This window comes from Callospermophilus lateralis, chromosome 17 (genome assembly GCF_048772815.1).
Source record: "Callospermophilus lateralis isolate mCalLat2 chromosome 17, mCalLat2.hap1, whole genome shotgun sequence".
NCBI classification, from domain to species: Eukaryota; Metazoa; Chordata; class Mammalia; order Rodentia; family Sciuridae; genus Callospermophilus; species Callospermophilus lateralis.
Genome location: NC_135321.1, coordinates 13,611,537 through 13,631,377, shown reverse-complemented (window position 1 = coordinate 13,631,377; position 19,841 = coordinate 13,611,537). Strand labels below are relative to the sequence as shown.

Genomic DNA, 19,841 nt, shown 5'->3' with positions numbered 1-19,841 from the left:
TTTAGAAATATCAGTGAAAGAAACCCCTTTTTTGAGGGGGTGGGAGTAAGGTATCTGAGGGAAAAAGAGTATGTATTGGAAGGCTACTGGAGTACCTCAATTAATTAAACATGGCCACCACTAGCTCTTAAACTTTACATCATTAGAAATATTCTCTCAATTCAAGTTGAAAATCTTGCAAAAAGCTCAGACTAGCCTGGCTTGGGTCAGATGTGAACCCCTAAACTAGTCACAAAAAACCATTTAACTTTTGCAGAGACTCAAGGCTGGCAATGGAGGCACAACTGTCTCAAAGGGGGAGTGCTAAGCAAATACACAGATGCCTGCTACACACTCACACTGCATTTACAGGAAGTGTACTTCCTGGAAACTGTCAGTTTCCATTAGTTAGTACAAAAAAACACATTAGTACACAGGATGGGCTAATAATCAAATGGCTAAAGATGGGAGTGATATGACCAGAGAAACTAAAAGTAAGGGAAGAGAGAAGTAACATGGAAAAACCAAGGAATATACAAACCACCCCTTCCCCCACCTGCTTACCTGTCATGATACCACACATGCATTTATGTAAAATTATTTGTGCATAGAGTAAAAATTTAAAACCAATTAATCTTTTTATTTTAGAAGAGTTCCATAGAAATTGACAAAAATGGTAGTTACCATACATTTCCTTACCCAGTTTCTCCTATATTTAACATCTCGCATTAGTAAGGAAAATTTTCATAATTAATGCACCAATAGTGATATTAACTCAAGTCTAGAATGTTTTCAAAGTTCTTTAGTTTTTTACCTAATGTTCTTTTCTGTTTTAGGATCCCATCCAGGATGCCTCATTACATTTAGTAGTCATATCTCCTTAGGCTCCTCTTGGCTATGACAGTTTCTTAGTCTTTCCTTGTTTTTGATATTCTTGACAGCTTTGAAGACTATCCCTATCTTGAGAATTATTTCTTTTCTCATGATTAGATCAGAGTTATGAATCCTAGGGAGGAAGACTATCTAGGTAATGTGGGTTCTCATCATATCACGTCCAGGATACTTGTTATCAACATAACTTATCACTGTTGGTGTTGAACTTGATCACATGGCTGAAATGGTATGATGAATTTTTAATAAGATAAAACCAATTACAATAACTTCAGAGATAGGACAAGGAAAGCAAAGATGCATTAGTCAAACTGTAATTTTATTTTTGTGGCTTCAAACTTTAAGGACATTACTTCTTATCTGTGAGAGGATGAACTTTTAAAATATTGACTATCAATTACTAGCTATTCTAGAAATATTGAATGTCACAGGTAAAAGCTAATGTCTGCAGAATTGACAATTATCCTTGTCAGTCATATTATTCAAGTCCATTGAATACATTAAAGAAATACTTCTAAAAATCCATAAATTGCTGATATTTGCTACAAGTGGTATCTGAAGCAAGTCAAGCTAACTAAATTCTGTGAAAAGAATTTATCTGTTCATTAGTTTAAACAAGAGTAATAGTTTTATATGTTAATGTTAGTCCTTTGAGGTCCATTAAAGAAAAATCGTGACAGCTGATGTTTTTAAAATATTTTTTTGTGACAAAGCATCATTACATATTTTAACTTGTATCATCTTCAACAGTGTCTAACCCCAAGAAAACAAGCTGATATTTGTTGTGAATTTATTTTTCAGATAAAGAATGTAAAATATAAGAAACTCAGGATGCAATCCAGTAGTAGTAAATGTTCCCACATGAAAAACTAAATGATACTAAACAATTTAAACAGAGGCAGGCAGTACATTTTGAAGTTTTCCCACATTAAAGGCTACAGTAAGTATGATTTTGCTGTCTTCAGGAAAAACTATTATATTAAACATACAACACCCTATTTTTCAAAACAGTGTGACAAATTGAGTATGAGAGTTTATGAGGACATTTCTATAGTATGTCATCAAATGGGAGGGAGACTCTCACATGGGGTCTGTGATCAGGTAAGCAGAAAGTTTGGCATATGGCTATTTTCCACTCTTCACAATGCACATAAATTAAGCTTCCTTAATAAAGAAATGTACCTATTTAACTTTGATTGACTATGTGTTTCTCAAGTATATTTCATCAAGGAACCCTTCTTATTATGACTTACATTTGTATACAAAGGAACTGATGTTCTATGGGACATGTTTTCAGAAATGCTAGTTGGTGACTCACAAATACTATAATTCTATTGGTGAGTAATCAACAACTGTAATACATTTTAATATGTGATATATCTCAAATGATTTTTTATTTCTTCATAGAATTAATATCAAATACAGAAATCCTACCCACTTTTACTCTCTTTAAAAACCATGCTGATGTGTGTTGGGGATGTAGCTCAGTGGTAGAGCACCTGCTTGGCATGGGTGAGGCCCTGGGTTCAATCCCTGGTACCAAAAAAAAAAAAAGTATATAAAAAATCCCAAAACATGTTGATGAAAAAAATGGAAAAATGCTATAAAGATATTACTCTAGTACTGAAAGCATACGGCATAACAATAATAAATGCTTTAAAGCATCTTACAGAGAACAGGAGGACTGTCAACAAGAATGACTGTGAAAAGGAAGGAAATTACTGAGTTATCTCTAAATATACTGTCATTTACATTATTTTCCTAAAAAAATGAAAAAGAGGCTGGGTGTGGTAGCACATGTCTGTAATCTCAGGTATCAGGAGACTGAGGCAAGAGGATTACAAATTCAAGGCTAACCTCAGCAATTTAGTGAGACCCTTTCTCAAAAGAAAAACAAAACAAAACCAAAAACCAAAAAGGGGTAGGGATATAGCTAAGTGGCTAAGAACATCTGGGTTCAATCCCCAGTACCATAAAAGAATCCCAAGTACCATAAAATAAGAAGAACTTTAAATAACTTTGTGTTCTCAATGTTGCACACTAAATGTAATAATATAGAAAATTAGTCTATTGGTAAATTATTCACAGGCTGCAGTTTATTTCCTTAAAGCCTTAGTGTTCCCTCCCAAATTTAATCTTCATCCATGAGATACAGCATGGTTTTTTTTTGTTGTTCAAGATTTTTCTACTTGATATGTCCACTTTACTTTATATAGCATTTTCTAATTTAAACCATGTGATTAGCAAATATCTTTTAAGTCCTGATTCAGAAATCTAGTATATTATAGATAAAATGAAAAAAATATATGTCTTAAACATACATACATTTTGCCTAAATATCATTTCTTTTTTGGTTATTCAATACAAAAATATATATTTCAAACACTTTAAGATATCTGAGAAAATGTACTATAGAGAGGTTCATTTCTCATTGAGTCTGAGGGATCCAATTATAGTGCAGCAACATAAGCCTGGGGCTGTGGGTGCACTTTCCTCTTCTGCCAACTCACACTGACCCCAAAAGGCAATGTGAAGAAAAAAGCAGGCTTCAAAGAACATAATAATTAAAGATAAGGCACTGAGCACCTTTTACAATGTTGTAATAAAATATCCATTAATTTTTCTGTATGAAAATCTGGGAAAAAACGAAAGGCAAAACTAAATATAAAAAGAGTTAAGTGATAAGTCTTTATGTAATCAATCTTATCTGATTAGTGAAAAAAACTGATAAAAAGCTGGGCACAGCCTCCCAGAGACTAGAGGCTGAGGCAGGAGGAATGCAAGTTCTAGGCCAGCCTAGGTAATTTAGTGAGACCTTGTCTCAAAAAAAAAGGACTGGGGATGTAGCTCAGTGGTAAGCGCCCCTGGGTTCAATCAATCTGCAGTTCCACAAAAAAAAGAAAGAAAGAAAAAAAAAGATATAAAACTCTCTGAGGTTATATGAAAGCTCATGGATTCTCTTTCTGCCTATAGCATTGTTTGCTATGGTAGCTTCTTAGATGTTCACCTTAATTTTATATTATAGACTGATGCATGCGGTCTTATATTAACATCAATAACTCTCTATTAATATACTGATACTGCTGTATTCAGTGTCATGTCATCACAGTAAATTATATTTCATCATAAATAAAAATACAGAAAATATATTTTATCAAATTGAGTTTTGAGCTTTTAAAAATCGTATCCAATCACTTACCTTCAAATGTGAAAAATCTAGTAATTTGTAAAGGGTTTTCTTGTCACTAATATGAATTAATAATGCTATAACTTATTTCAAAAGCAATTATTTTTAAAAAAATGGGACATATACCAATAAAGGTTAGCATCAGCCAAATGCTTCTGGCATATCATGGGCAAAAGGCCAACTCTTCAGTGATATGTAAAGGTCACTTTAAGAAAAATCTGAATAAAAAATTACTCTCAAAAACATCTAATCCATTAGAATTAGTTTACAAATGAAAAAAAAAAGAATTAGTTTACAAATGGAAATCTAAATTTAATGAGATGAATTTAGGCTCTTGGATTAGAATCTCACAACCAGAAGAACAGTTTTAACAAGAATTCTTATGATATTGTTTTAACCATTGATTTGAAAAATTCTGTTGAAACAATATATGGAAAAAAAAAACACTACAGAGGTAACAGATGTTGCATCTACAATTAAAAACTATTCCTTTTAAAAAGACACAAATACCAAGCATTCTACTTTTCCACCCCTAGAAATTCCATGATAAACCATAAATGGGGGAAAAAATGTCAAGGTTAAATTTGCATCTAACTATTGACTATGACACCCCTGGCAATAGCACTACGCGTAAGACACTATACTGCATACTGAAGAAAAATGACAAGAACTTGCAAGTATTTTTCTAGTAGAGCTTTAGTCAATTTGAAATAAGATACCCTAATTGTCTTATAAGTGATATTATTGAGCAGTTAGAACTGCTACAAAACCAGTGCTGAGAGCTGATATATATTTACAGTGCCATGTGGTGAGTCCTTCAAGTTCAGCCACACCAGTAATTTTGGATGCCACCACTACCACCCTCACAGAAGCATGATCTTCTTTGGGCATATGGGGAGTGGTACCTTGATGATCAGATTGTGACAAGTGCTCTGAAACATCACTGAGACGAGCAGCCAGCTAAAAGAAAACAAAATGAGAATGGAGAATGCTTTTCTATAGACATCATTACTGTTTCACAATGATTGAACAATTTTAAAAGAAAAAGAAAGAAAAGGAAGCTCCTTTATCCCAGATATCCTATAAGTTCAGAATTCAAAATATTATTTTTTCTACAGAAATATACAATACATCAAAATGCATTTTCCTATTGAATCCTTAATGGGATTTTAGATGAGCAGGAGAGAGAATCCAGATGCTAAATGAAGGTTTCCATAACATCATATGAGATGGCTTTTGGGTTTGCCATACAGTCTGAGTTTCTTTGTTGTGAGCAGCTGTGCCAGGCCATTGAGAAACACCAGAAAGATGGTCATGGACATGACAATCACATAGTGGCTAATGCTGTAAAAGGAGAAAAATATGCAATCATCAGAGAAAAGAGCACATGAGGAAGAGCACAAGATTCCTAAAAACGTTTTAAAATGGATATATCAATACATGGAATTACAAAGGTAACAATGATTTCAAAATAGAGACCAAAATATTTTTTTTTAAATCCAAACTTGTTATATAGTAATATGAGTACTGTATGTACTTATTATTAACAATAATAAACTATATAATAAGATCAGATTATGATTTCCAATCTATATTAAGTACCTATTTCACTGACACAGTCTCAGAATTGCAAACTTGGGACTTAATGGGTTAATTTCTACTGGTGACAAAGTCACAGGGACTTGGTAATGTATACTGGACATTAAAAATGCACACTGATTACATATTAATTTTAATTCCAATGACACAAACTACCATTATGCTAAAATAGTGAAGATATTTTGATATATCTGTAACAATTGTAATGTTATAAAAATGTCTGTTATATGTTATAAAAATTATATTATATAACATATAAAATAAAAATATTTTATTATTTAAATTTATTATAAAAAATAAAAATTTTATATTATATAACATATAATATAAAATATATTATATAACATATAACAGATAAAAATTATTTATATAACAGAAAAATTATTTATAACATATAACATATAAAATTTAGCAGTTCCTGTGACTTTGTCACCAGTAGAAATTAACCCATTAAACCCCAAGTTTTCAATTCTATCCACAGAATCCCCAAAGATGTCCCTAGGTTAAGTATTCTGGCGTTTTAGAGCATGCCATCTTATGCTCTGAAGTAAGTTTGGAAGTACTTTGTCAAAACTAACAGTCACTGTAAGTAAAATTTATAACAAAAAAAATCTCATTATTATGTACAATTATAATGCACCAATAAAAAAAAAATGTGGGGAAAAAACCCTTTAAACTACCAGTCACTAAGAAAGAAAAACATTACCCCAGCTCAAGTTTTAGTCAAGAAATTTTAGCAAAGGGGAAACAGACACATCTCTTCATTAATCTCATAATCAAAAGCTATTATCTTCCAGACTATCAGAAAAAGAAGAGTGATACTATTAGAATTTCTTCATTCTTATCTATCAACAATAGCACATTCTGTTTTCCTTTTTAAACACAATACTTACACACCGCATAGAACATATTAAAAAATTTTCAAAGAATGGAAAGAAATGTAGGTTACAGATCTGACAAAGGTACAGTAGGGGGAGAGGCTTCATGAAGTGACACTAGTACAGTACTGCCCATATAAGCTAAGGTGTATATTGTAAAGTTATTTCTTTTCAATGCCTATCAGTTACATTTAACTATTTACCTTTACAATGGATTTGCATAAATAAAATATATATATATATATAACACTGTTCAATAAAGAGAGGGGAACAATATTTTAGCAGGCCTACAACACAGCTAGTGAGGAAGGGAGGTCATATTTTCTTTTCCTTCTCTCATCTACCCCCAGCAAATGGGAGAATAGTTTCCTTGCTACTTTCCCAACCACTTCAATTTCATAGCTAAGCAGCCCCCTATGTGCCAAATTGATGGATTTAGGTCAGCTTTACCATGTTGTCATGTCTTTGCTCATTGGTAAGACTCTCAAGACCAAGAAAGAAGGGCTTTCTACTTAGTGCAATTTTTTTTTTTTTTTAATGTTACAGTTTTTAAGAGCCTCCAATGGTAAAGTTTTAGTCTGACAAAACTGTCTTTGGAAAGGCTGAAGATCCTTATTTAGAATTTCTCTAGGCTTACCCTGTAAAGTAAATATGAAACAAAAAAGGAAGAGCTGGAAAATGAAACAGCAAGGATTATAACCAGTTACGTTAGAAATCTGGCTCTGGTCTAGGATAGACTCCTTACCCAAGAAGAAAACAATAAAATTAGATCCTTAATTGGTGAACAAATATCAACACTAAAGGCAGTTTTTAAAAACTGTTGTTTTCACTGTAAAAGTAATATAATAGGTATTTAGACATGAATTTTTCTACTTAAGTTTATCTTAGTGTATGTGTATATATATATATTTTTTTTACCTAGAATGAATATGATTCGGATCTTAGCTTCTATTTAATTAAATTACTGATAATTATTCAAAAATAAAAACAACTATAAGACTATTATTATCTAGATGTGCTGGGAATAAAATTATACAGAAATTTATTTTAACATAATACTTTGGAAAAACTCATGCCAAAATAAACAAGATCGTTAAAATTAAGTGAGCCATACTGACATTTCATTACACAGAATTTGGTATATTGGTAAATGGATCTTACTTTAAAAGTAACTTAAGTTCATCAAGGTACATGGATGCTGGGAAAATGAGATGAAGTAGGTGTGCTATCTACTCCTCCTGCTAAGTACAACTAAATATTCTGGACATTATATAAAACTAACACAAGAAGACTCCAAATGGCAGAAAGAAGGTGGCAGACTGGCTAGGGCTCCTAGAACCCATGGAATCCACCACTGTGGGTTTTCTTTTTGTCTCATATGTATCAGCTTGCAGAAAGTATAAGCCCTTGGGGTTGGGGCTGTGGCTCAGTGGTGGAGTGCCTGCCTCGCACCCATGAGGCACTGAGTTCAATCCTCAGCACCACATAAAAAAATAAAAAAATAAAGATTAAAAAAAGAAAGAAAGTATAAGCCCTATGGAACTAGGAGCCATCAACTTTTATCTTTTTCCCCCATCGCATCTCTAAGGCCCTTTGGACATTCAATTGATGTCTATTATATGAAGAGGATAATTTGTAATTAAAATAAATAATAAAATATTCTTTTGTTTTCTATTACCTCAGCAGATTTAATAAATCAGACTCCCCTAAAATAGTAGTCATAATCAAAAATAAATGTTTAAAAAAATTTAAAGAAACAAAAGAATCTCTAGTAAAATGAGTCTTATGAGATATTAAAACATGAAATGAGGGCTGGGGTTATGGATCAGCGGTAGAGTGCTTGCCTAGCATGTGCAAGTACCTGGGTTTTAATCCTCAGCACCACATAAAAATAAATAAAATAAAGGTATTGTGTCCAACTACAATTGAAAAATAAATATTTAAAAAAAACATGAAGTGAAGTGTATTGCTGATATTAGAATCATTACTTAGAACAATAGATGAGACCAGAAAGCCTTGTCACACTATAAGACAATAAGATAAAGGAATAACTGTGAAAACTCAAAACTGCTCTGACTGGACTCACTTTAAATTTGTAAGCAAGACTAGGATTTTTTTTTTTTTTTTTTCTCATCAGTGGCAGAGAACTCTAAGGCTGACTTCATAATTACCACAGAAATCTTCAACTCTATTGTATCTCTCAGACCTAACAGGACATTTAAAATTTGTTGACCAGTTACTGAGGTCAAAATCTTCAACTCAATAAACTGCCTAAAAAGTCACAATTTTGTGCTATAAAAATGTTTATTTCCCAGGCCGGGGACCTAAGTCTATATTCAAGTGGTGAGATGACTAAGTTAAGGGAGTACAAAGTGCTCATTAGAGAGCCTAAAAGATCAAATCTAGGAAAGCTCCATTTGATTTTGGAAACCAGGCAAGAAGGCTGGGAGCTAGGTAAATGAAGAAAAGTACAAGGAATATAATGTAAAATACTACATTATGGAATGGATAAACAAAATATCAGCACAATGGATCACTATTTAGCAAAGGAAAGGAACAAAGTATTGACATAAGCTACAATATAGATGAATGTCCCCCACCCACAATCATTACACAAAGTGAAAAAAATCAGGTGCTTATATGAATTGTCAAATCCCTGAGGACAGAAAATAGATCACTGTGGATGAGTATATATATGTTTCAGTGGTAAAGCATGGGCCTCACATACAGGAGGCCCTGGGTTTAATTCCCAGCACTATGAAGGAAAAAGAGAGAAGGAGAGAGGGAGGGAGGGGAAGATACAAGGCTGATTAGTGGTTGTCTAGGGCTGGGTATAGGAAAGGGGATAGATTGTAAACAGGTTCAAGGGAATGTTTTGGGTGATGAAAATGTTCAAAGACTAGATTACAGTGATGGTTGTATAACTCTAATAAACTGCTAAAGATTACTGAAATGATTTTAAAATCATTTGAGTAAGTCAAAACTTTAAACTGTATGAATTGATGGTATATAAATTATATCACAATAAAATTTCCAAGAGATAGAAAGAAAAAGCTACATGCCAGCAGATTTTTGTTCTGTTATATTTTGTTACTATTTTAAGGTCAAAATGTTATGACTGACTTTATCTCTTTTAACAAAAATGTTTTTTAAAACCAGTTAAGTGACCCATTCTCAAATTTAATGAAAGTCTATCTACGTAAGGCATTCATACCACAGATCACTTATCTTCTTACAATGGCCTGAAATTACTGACTCTTGGCTCATTTAAACTAACATCATTGGCAGAAGACAGCTGTAAAGCTCATCAGCATCATGTCATTGAGCCGTAAGGCATCCAGCTCGTGATATTTTGCATCAGTCAAGTGTTAGTGTCATCTAAGCATTAGCAGAGTTAAAGGAACATGAAGTCTCAACTTGAAATGAATTCAGCTGTTTCCACTCTCCCCCAACTACACAAACATCATTTAAGTCAGCAGTTCTCAAGGTGTAATATGTGATGGAAGAGAAGGACAGTGTACCAGTGGAGGGGCACATAGAACTGCCAGGCAGGTCTTTTCAGCCCACACAATAAGTGATATAAGCTTGACTATATTCTTCTCAGTCAGAGTGATGGGTTATAGAAGCAGGTCATATCTGTCAGATGTACTGCAGCAAAAAAAGGTTGAGAACCACTGATTTGAATATAGCTTGATATTTATTCAAAGAACAAAGACACTTCATTGTTCACTTATTAATTATATTTAGGACATTCAAGAATAATCGAACAGAATCATGAATTTTCATTATATCTAAAGATAAATGATAAATACTTTAGCTGTCATTTGTATTTTAATAAGATATAACAATAGAGTATGTAGGAAACAATTAAAGACCAAATGAACACTGCTATCAAATCAAACTGCAGTTCAATCAAACTGATGATCCTGACTCTATTCACCTCACTACAAACACATTTAGAGCGTAAATTTAAATGTAGATTTTTATAGTTGTGAATATTACCTCACAGGAATTTTTTCTCTAGTTTTAAAAATGCACTTTCACTATGCCATATAAAAGGCAATACTCTGTAAAGTTTATGACCTGCAATAAATGAAGATAAAGTGTAAAGCTCAAAAGAAGAAAATACTAAATTAGCTCTGTCAGCTGAACACAACTTTATGGCCTGGGCAGGATATTTTTCATATGGTTGTTAAATGAATACCTGGATGCCACAGGTTCTCCAGAGGAAGGCTGCACTTAACCTGGGGCTTCAGCTGAATATATGGACTGCAGTGTATTCTCTTCAGAGTCCCAATTAAATTTTGGAAAAAATCTGCTCTGAAGATGCACTGTAAACAGAGAGTACTATACCTATAAATGGATACATTGTCTCATGTCCTGGTAAGGTGTCTTTATTGTTAAAGAAAGTACTACTTATTGATTAACCAAAAATTAAAAGCTGAAGAATCTCTCAAAAGCATTGGAAATCTACTGCAGTCATTTCAACAACTCTATAAACATTCCAGACACATGCCAGGCTGCATTCACAGGGCTCCAACTCCTCTCTAAAATTCTGGGATAGATTCTCACCACTTTAGTATTCATAACACAATACAATACTGAGGATAAAAGGACAACATTCTATTCCTATGAATAACAGGCATGAAATGGCTGCAGTTATTAACTATATTACTAACAAAAAAGAGCTTGAAAATAAAATGTCACGAAGGGAAACCACTGCAGGAACACATCTCAAATAACCTTGGTTCCCACTAAGGGAACACCACCAGTAAGTTTAATAATAACAGGAGCAAGACAAGAAAAATCTCTGCTTTTCAAATATACTTTCAATTAGGAATAATTAGAAACCCCAAATCTTAAAAGCAACAGTCTCACAAATAAAAAGCAGAAAAAGTATGATAATGAGATTCTGACATGTAAACCCTATTAACTGGTGTTTTACTTTTTAATCTGGAAGTATATCTTCCCCCACTACCCAAGCCTTTTCCTGGCAATAAATTAGATGTTTATGAAAATGCATGAACCGCTCCTGCCATTAGACCAACACCACATGGTTCACTGAGGCAGTATATGCTATTAATGGTGTACAGGGTAAAAAGGAAAGATTTTAGGATTCTAACTTGCCAACAAGAGCAGGGAGGAGGGCTGGGTTTGTGGCTCAGTGGTACAGCACTTGCTTAGCATGTTTGAGGCAATGGGTTTGATTCTTAGCACCAAATAAAAATAAAGATCCACCAACAACAAGAGTAGGGGGAAACAAAACCAAAACCAAACAAAACCCTCACACTGTAGCATTTTTCAGGGACAATGCCACTTAGAAAGCCTAATTTCCCTAACTCGGATTTAATTTTGTCCCTTTAACCACATTCTCTTAAATTGGGCATTTTTTGGATGATACAATAAGAAGAAAAATAGAACTGGGAGATATTTCAATAGAATAATTTATATAGTTTAGTCCAAAGCCCTTACCCTGATGAACAGAACTGTGATCTGTGGTTCTTTACTAAATCTGCCTTCAAGAAGTTTTTGAGAACAAGCACCTATGATATGATACGATAATGAGATTTTGACATGTGAACCCTATTATATGGTGTTTTACTTTTTAATCTGGGAGTTAGATCCGTGAGGATAAAGCACTAAGGATGAAGCACTGAGAATGAGATAAACTAGGCTATACCATTAACAGGCTTGCCCTTTATCCTCTTCCCATCCACTTTGGGCCTTTAATATTGTATAGACAAGGCCATCCTAGGTAAACCAGGGAATATGATCACCATATGTATAGTGCAGTTACCATTATTTAAAAAAAAAGAACATACACATATAAGATACTTTGATAGCATATTGTGCTCTGTATGGCATTAGTTAACTATGGAATATTTTCATGTGTATACATAATTTACTTAGAATACTAAAACATGGAGTTAACATCCATGTTTATGACTAGTACTGCAGAGAGGAGAGTCATCAAAACATTTTCAGTCTACATGTGCTAATATGCCATTCTGTTTCACTTGGTTTGGATGGTGCTCACTATTTTATGCCTTGTATTTTCTCTTTTTGCTATATTTTATGCTCTGATGAATGTTTTATTTCCATGATGACTACATAAAAGAATGCAAGGAATAGGGTGGAAGTGTCACACACATGCCAGGAAGAATGTCATGCTAGATGTTAAATGCAAGTTTTGCAACAGCTCTTTTAAAAATGTATCAAGCAAACACACGTAACAAAAGCAAAATTAATAAATTGTACATCAAAATGAAAAACTTGTGAATCAAAGAATACAATAAATGAGTAAAAAGTCAACTATAGAATGGAAGGAAACATTTGCAAATAATATATCTGATAAGGAGTTAATATCCAGAATATATAAAAAATTCCTACAACTTAACAACAAAAAACAACTAACCCAAATTGAAAATGGGAAAGTGACTTGTGTAGACATTTCCCTAAAGAAGATATACAGATGTCCAACAGGCATATGAAAGGATGCTCAATAGGAGGAGTTACAGTAGTCAAATTCACAGAAGCAGAAAGCAGAATGGTGGTTGCCAGGTGCTGGGAAGAGAAAAATGAGGAGTTGTTTAATGAGCATATAGTTTCAGTTGTGCAAGATAAAACGGAAATGGAAATCTGTTGTACAACTGTTATGGTTTAGATGTGGTGTCCCTGAGAAACTCACATGCGAGATAACGCAACAAGGTTTGGAGGAGAAATGATTGGATTACAGCCCTAGCCTAATCAGTGAGTTGATCCCTGACAGGATTAACTAAAGTGGTAGGGTGTGGCTGGTGGAGGTAGGAATTGGGGCGTGGCTTTGGTGTACATATTTGTACCTGGAAAGTAGAGTCAGTCTCTCTGCTTCTTGATCATCATGATGTGAGCTGCTTCCCTCTGCCACACCCTCTGCCATGATGTTCAGTCTCATCTTGAGCCCCAAGAAATGGAGCCAGCCTTCTCTGGACTAAGGCCTCTGAAACTGTGAGCCCTAAAATAAACTTTTCCTCCTTAGAGTTGTTCTGGTCAGATCCTTTAGTCACAGCAGCAAAAAAGCTGACTAAAACAACAATATGAATATATTACTGAACTCCAATTCAAAAATGATTAAGAAAGTAAATTTTATGTTATATATATTCTGCCACATTTTTTTTTTTTAAGGAAAAAAAAGAACTTCAAGGGAAAAAGAGGATAAAAATTGGCAATTTGAGTTTGGTGCTGTTAAATTTAACAAGTTTCACCTAAGTCTGTTTCTGTAGCAGGATGATAAATTTGTCCCCAAACTGCCTCCACATGTAGTGAACTGCAACCTTACTTGATATGTAAACAAATTACAAACTAATCTCAGAGTATTACAGCTGAGTGTCAGACAATCACAGCAGTTGAGCTTCAGCCAGGAATAGGCTGCCAACTGACCAAACTATGTCCTATAAAGCAAATAAAAAGCTTCATCACACCATGCCCATATAAGGCAAATACTGACTGTAGCCAATCAGGTTGTTCCTGTATGTCACTTCATTTTCTCCAGCTATAAATATGATCTGCACAGGCAATGGGGCTCAGCATTCTGAACTAACTGCAGTCCAGAATGCAGCTCAGTTCTAGAACCTTTTTCTTGCTCACATAAACTTGAAATTTAACACAGCTATTGTTTTTCTTTTTTAAGAGGGCAAAATACTATGACATGGTGAAGGGCCTTCTGAAATGACTGCAGTTTGAGTATTCTGACTTTGGGAAAAACTGTGCATGAGCCACATAAGGACTTCAGGGAAACCAAAATCAAAACCCAAACTAAAAAACTGAAGACTGGTGGCCAAAGTATGACACTAGAAATACATAAGGATGCATGGTAATGACCCTGACAGTGCTGCTAGCCCAGTTATTACCTCCATTTCAAGGCATACATTCCTCACTCCCTTGTATAATAAGGTAATCAAGACTCCTTACTCATAGGCAATCATTCATTTATGAAAGTTAACAACTAAAATGGCAGAGCTCAAATAAATCTAAATATGGCTCCCAACTCATATGCCAATGAATGTATAATTTTGTATAAAACTTTCACCATGTTAAGCCTCCCAAAAGCTATTTTCTAGAAATTTCTTTATTTAAACCTATGTTCTTTGAAATCCAAATTATTTTTCACATATCATATACATATGTATTAGTTTTTTTAATCTCTATAGCTTTGCTCATATCCTTCTGTGGGCCTGAAGAACTCTTTCCAAATCTCTAATTCTCTTCATTGAAATTCTACCTTTTGTTCAAGTGCCAGACCCCACACAGTGTTCCCTCAGTCACTGGAGGCTGAACTGGAGTGGCCCCTACCCACACTTTCTTATAGGTATTATATGTCTTTCATATGGCCTGTATTTGGCCATAATCTCCCAGAAAACAGGGCGATGTGTTAGAATCCTATACTTCTAGGGTTAGAATGTCCCTTATATGTTATTCATCAAAAGTTTTCATTCAGTGCTTGAATCCCCTATGCAATATCCCAATGAAGCAGTTATATATCTCTAATGCTAGATATAAAGTCTCAAGGCAGGCAATTCCATTCATCTTTGGGAACATAATAATGCCTGAGAATATTTTATGCATGGCAAGTGTTTAATATGTGTTTTTCTGAAGAAATAATTTACATATTAAATGCATATATGATGCAAAAAAGAAAGAACACCTAGGTATGCTACTTCAATCAGTCTTTCAGAACCAGTTTCTCATCTGTAGAACATAAAAATAATTATATTTTCCCACATGCTAGGCAAGTGCTCTACCATTGAGCCACATCTCCAAGTCCCAATAAATGAAATTTTTCCCCCTGTACTGGTGATTGAGCCCAGTGACACTCTATCACTTAACTACATACCCTGCCTTTTCTACTTTTTGTTTGTTTTGACACAGGATCTTGTTAAGTTGCCGTGGCTGACCTCAACCTATGATCTTCCTGTGTAGCTGGGATTACAGAAATGCACCACCACACCTGGCTAATCATAATTATTCTTATCATCAATTTAATATCTTTTCCCAATAATTAATTTTCATAATCACTGATTAACTCAACTTGGCTTCCTCCAGGTTTGAGTAGAAGTTTTTCTGTGGCTAAACAATTCAACCCCCAAATAGTTTCTGGAAACTTCTGGGGATCCCAGGGAAGAAAACATAAACATGACTGCACTAAATTACTTAAAACAGCTTAACATGACATTTCTAAAGAAAAATAACCCATAAGTTTCAAGAGAAAAATGGTGACTGTCTTTGAATAAGCAACATGAAAAACTGTGAGGGGGATTCTGGTCAAAGAGGTATATAGAACTTTCAGAATGGATAGGGGCCTGATACTGATGCAAGAAGGGAAAATAAAAGGCTAAAAGAGGTTTTCTTTTTTCCCCTCTCTCCCCCTCCCCTCTCTTTTCATCTATTTCCATCTCTTTTTCTTTTAAATGAAGGTGTATATTATTAGTGAGGGAGAAAAATAGAAGATAAGTTGTTCTGTTGTTGTGGAAAATACACTCCCAATTAATTTTCGGGTGAAAGCCTAGTGGGACAGAAAGGAAACAAGAAAACATATGGAACCCGGGATGAACAAATGAGGATCAAGTAAACAGAATTAGAAATAGTTGTTGAACAAAATCAAGAAAACCTAAATAAGCAAGAGGGGAAAGGTCATGAGTTCATGGAAAGCAATCTTCTGTACTTGAATTCTGGGCATAAAAGTAATCAAGATAAGCAATGGGAAGGCTGAAGCTGGGAGAATGGGTATCTTATTCTAGCACCACTTTCTTGAACAGCCCTAGCAGAAGTTCTGCTGGGTCATACACAAAGTTTTAAGGTTTTAGCAGCATACCACTCCTGCCAGCTTCCTTTAACTTTTAACTCTGCTATCAGTCTTTTTTATGTCACAAGGCTTTCCTCTCAAGCACGAATGTGAGATTCACTACTTGTTTGCATCTCCTGATGTATATAAGAAACCACTCTGTTTATTGTGCAGTTTGGCAGTGTGCGCCAGAATGGGCAGCGCCTGTCTGTTACAGCTGTGTGACCTGTGAAAGCCATGCCCTATCGGAAACCTGTTTTCTATCTTACCCCCTGCCTTTCAATATTTTCTCTTTGAAGACAGGACTTATACTCTGTACTTTTAACAAAGGTCTCTGGCCAATTTTTCTCACCTAAGATAACCTCATTCTTGGCTCACTTCTTCCTAAACAATATTTCTTTCTCCTTTACTTCCAAATTTACATTATTCAAAACTTTCCAGTGAATAATTCCTTTGCAACAATAACAAATATAAGATTAGATACAAAGCCACTTTTTAAAAAAGAATTAATTAGATTACAATATATAGTCTTTGGGAAATTCTCTGTATGTAGAAGCAATGAAGGGCAGTTGTAACACTAGAACCTCAGTTACAGAAGTTCTACCTATAACATCAGTTGAACAACCGGGTATAGTGGCATACACCTATAATCCCAGCCACTTGGAAGGCTGAGGCAGAAGGATCTCAAGTTCAAGGCCAGCCTTGAAACTTGGTGAGAACCTGTCTCAAAATAAAAAAATAAAAAATAAAAATAAAGAAAGAAGAAGAAAAAAGAAAAATCCAGCTGAATTTTTTCAAGACCTGTGATGAGCAAGTCAAAATCTCCATAGGGCCAATGTCCTCACCTGTCAAGTGGAGAGAGTAAATATATCTAATGTGAAAGATAATATCTATCCCATTGTCTTGTGATGAGGATGACATGAAATAATGTGTTGGAACATATTATAAATGGTATAGCACAAAACATTTTTGGCAGAGGTGTGACTGATGGCCATCCTTTGACTGACATTCTGGACCCCTACTCAAGTTGAGCTTCTGTCTTTGCCTTTTGCCTAATATAAATCGATTCTCTTGTCTCTGAACTTCCATTGTCATGCCTTTTCAGGACTAATATCTCGAACACCCAACTGTTGGGTATATGGATTCTGCAAGTACAACTTTACTCTTATATTGAGGGCAGTTCTCTGTCTAATCTGTGAACAATCTTCCTCCACTTGGGTCCCACATATTACCTCCAATTAAGTTCAATGAAACTAGTGACATTCACTCCTTCCACCTATAATTTTCTTCATGCTCATTAGTAATAAGAAATGAAAATAACATCTCCCTCATAGAAAGGTGGGAAGGTACACTCATGTGAACACTGTCCTATATTTCTTTCTCTTTCTAATTAAGCTTGAAAAGAATGATCTAAACTTAAAATTCTACTTCCTGACTTCCAATTCCATTTGTGACTTTTCCCTTTAATTTTTAGGGGAGTTGTACATGCAGTACCAAAAAAGCAATATAATGGAGAAAGATTTATAACGAAAAGTAACAATCTCTCCTTCCTTCTCACCCACTTCTCAGAGCATCCACTCTATTTCTTTTTTGGAATGTCTGCTAGTTTTCTCCCTAACATGAATTAGTATCTTTATGTTGCTGTTTATTGAGCATCAATTTAAAGCATTATTTACTAGGAAAGAGGAGGATTCATGCCCTCCTACTCATTTCAATTTTAGATACTTATCTTAGTTCTTCTATTTTTCTTTATACATCAATTTTGAGGTATAATTTACATAAGAGAAAATGGAATTATTTGAAGCATCCAGTTAGCTGAGCACTAACAAATGGCATACCCATGTAACCATCATCCCTGTCAAGATATAGAACATTTTTAGTTCCATAAAATCTCCCAATGAGCCTCCCCTTTAAAAAAAAATTTAGTTGTAGATGGACACAATACCTTTGTTTTATTTATTTTTTAGGTGGTGCTGAGGATTGAACTCAGTGCCTCACACATGCAAGGCTAGTGCTCTACCACCAAGCCACAACCCCAGCCTCCATATGCCCTTTTGTAGTCAAGCCTACCCTTGCCCCAGCCCCAGAAACTACCATTCAATTTTCGGTGACTACAGATTAGTTTTGTTTATTCTAGACTTTTTTGGTTGGGGGGGGGATTAAACCCAGAGTGTTTAACAACTGAGCCACACCCCCACCCCCACCTCTTTTTTCTATTTGCTGAGTTGCTTTTAGGGTCTAGGTTGTTAAGGCTAAATTTGAACTCAGGGTCCTCCTGCCTCAGCCTCTTGAGCCACTGGGATTATAGGTATGTGCCACCACACCTGGACTATTCTAGAATTTTTTTTTTTTTTGGAGAGGTACTGGGGATTGAACCCAGGGTGCTTAACCACTGAGCCACATCACCCCTTTTTTTGTCTTACTAAATACACTCCAACTTCTAGCACTTTATTAGTTATATAAAAATTGCAATGTGTAGGGCTGGGGATGTGGCTCAGCGGTAGAGCACTCGCCTTGCACGTGCAAGACCCTGGGTTCAATCCTTAGCACTACATAAAAATAAATAAATAAAATAAAGGTATTATGTCCAACCTCAACAGAAAAATAAATATATAAAAATTTTTACAATGTATAGCCTTAAGCAACTTAGTGAAATCCTGTCTCATAATAAAAAATAAAAGAAGGGCTAGGGATGTGGCTCAGTGGTTAAGCATCCCTGAATTAAATCCCTTATAACCCCCCAAATACAATGTGTATACAAATATATGTGTGTGTGTATATGTACTTTATCTTTCCTAAAGCACTCCTCATATATAATCTCATTTTAATGTTATCACCAAATTTTTTCCTTTTGCTGTCATCAGTAAAGGAAGAAAAGTAAAGTCTAGCAAGATTAAGTGATTTGTCCTTAGTCACAAAATCAAGGTTAGAGGTGAAAGACAGCTAGGTTTCAAGATGAGCTAGAAGTACTTGTAGAAATAAGGTTGGGAATGTAGCTCAGTGGAATAGAGTGCTCACCTATCATGGTAAGACAAAAAAAAAAAAAAAAAAAAAAAAGCTGTCACTTACTAAGAACCTGTATCTGTATCATAATCTACCAGGCTGACTTCAATCTGAGGTTAAATTTATTTCATCAAAAAGCTACTAAATAGAAGTTAAGTTCCCAGAAAGAAGTAAGGAAATGCCCAAATAATCCTGTTCTTGTATTCACTCCTTGCTCCAGTTAAATTATTATCCTAAGAGGAATGTGAAGATGCCCAGGCAAAGCCAGGTGAACCCCTGTACCAACTGGGTGGCCATGTAAAAGGCTTAGATGATGATCTGGGGGTGAAAACCCTCTTCTATGTATGATTTCACTTGCTTCAGAAACTCTGAAGCCAGCAGGGTCACTGAAGTGGTACCATCAACAACCTCAGCATCTTGGGACTTGGCAATGTCTACTAAAGGCTTTGCTGCAGGAAGGACAACATCAAACAGTTTCAGAATA

The 19,841-nt window shown here is 34.8% G+C and overlaps 1 protein-coding gene across 1 annotated transcript in view; it reads right to left on the bottom strand.

Moving 5' to 3' along the window:
- Positions 1-598: 598 nt before the first annotated feature.
- The window catches only part of Pign (phosphatidylinositol glycan anchor biosynthesis class N), a 121,559-nt gene continuing 102,316 nt past the window's right edge, over positions 599-19,841 (bottom strand). Inside the window, exon 30 of the mRNA XM_076836960.1 lies at positions 599-5,401. Within this exon, the coding sequence (XP_076693075.1) occupies positions 5,278-5,401 (124 nt within the window). The 3' untranslated portion in view covers positions 599-5,277. The remainder of the gene's footprint in view (positions 5,402-19,841) is intronic.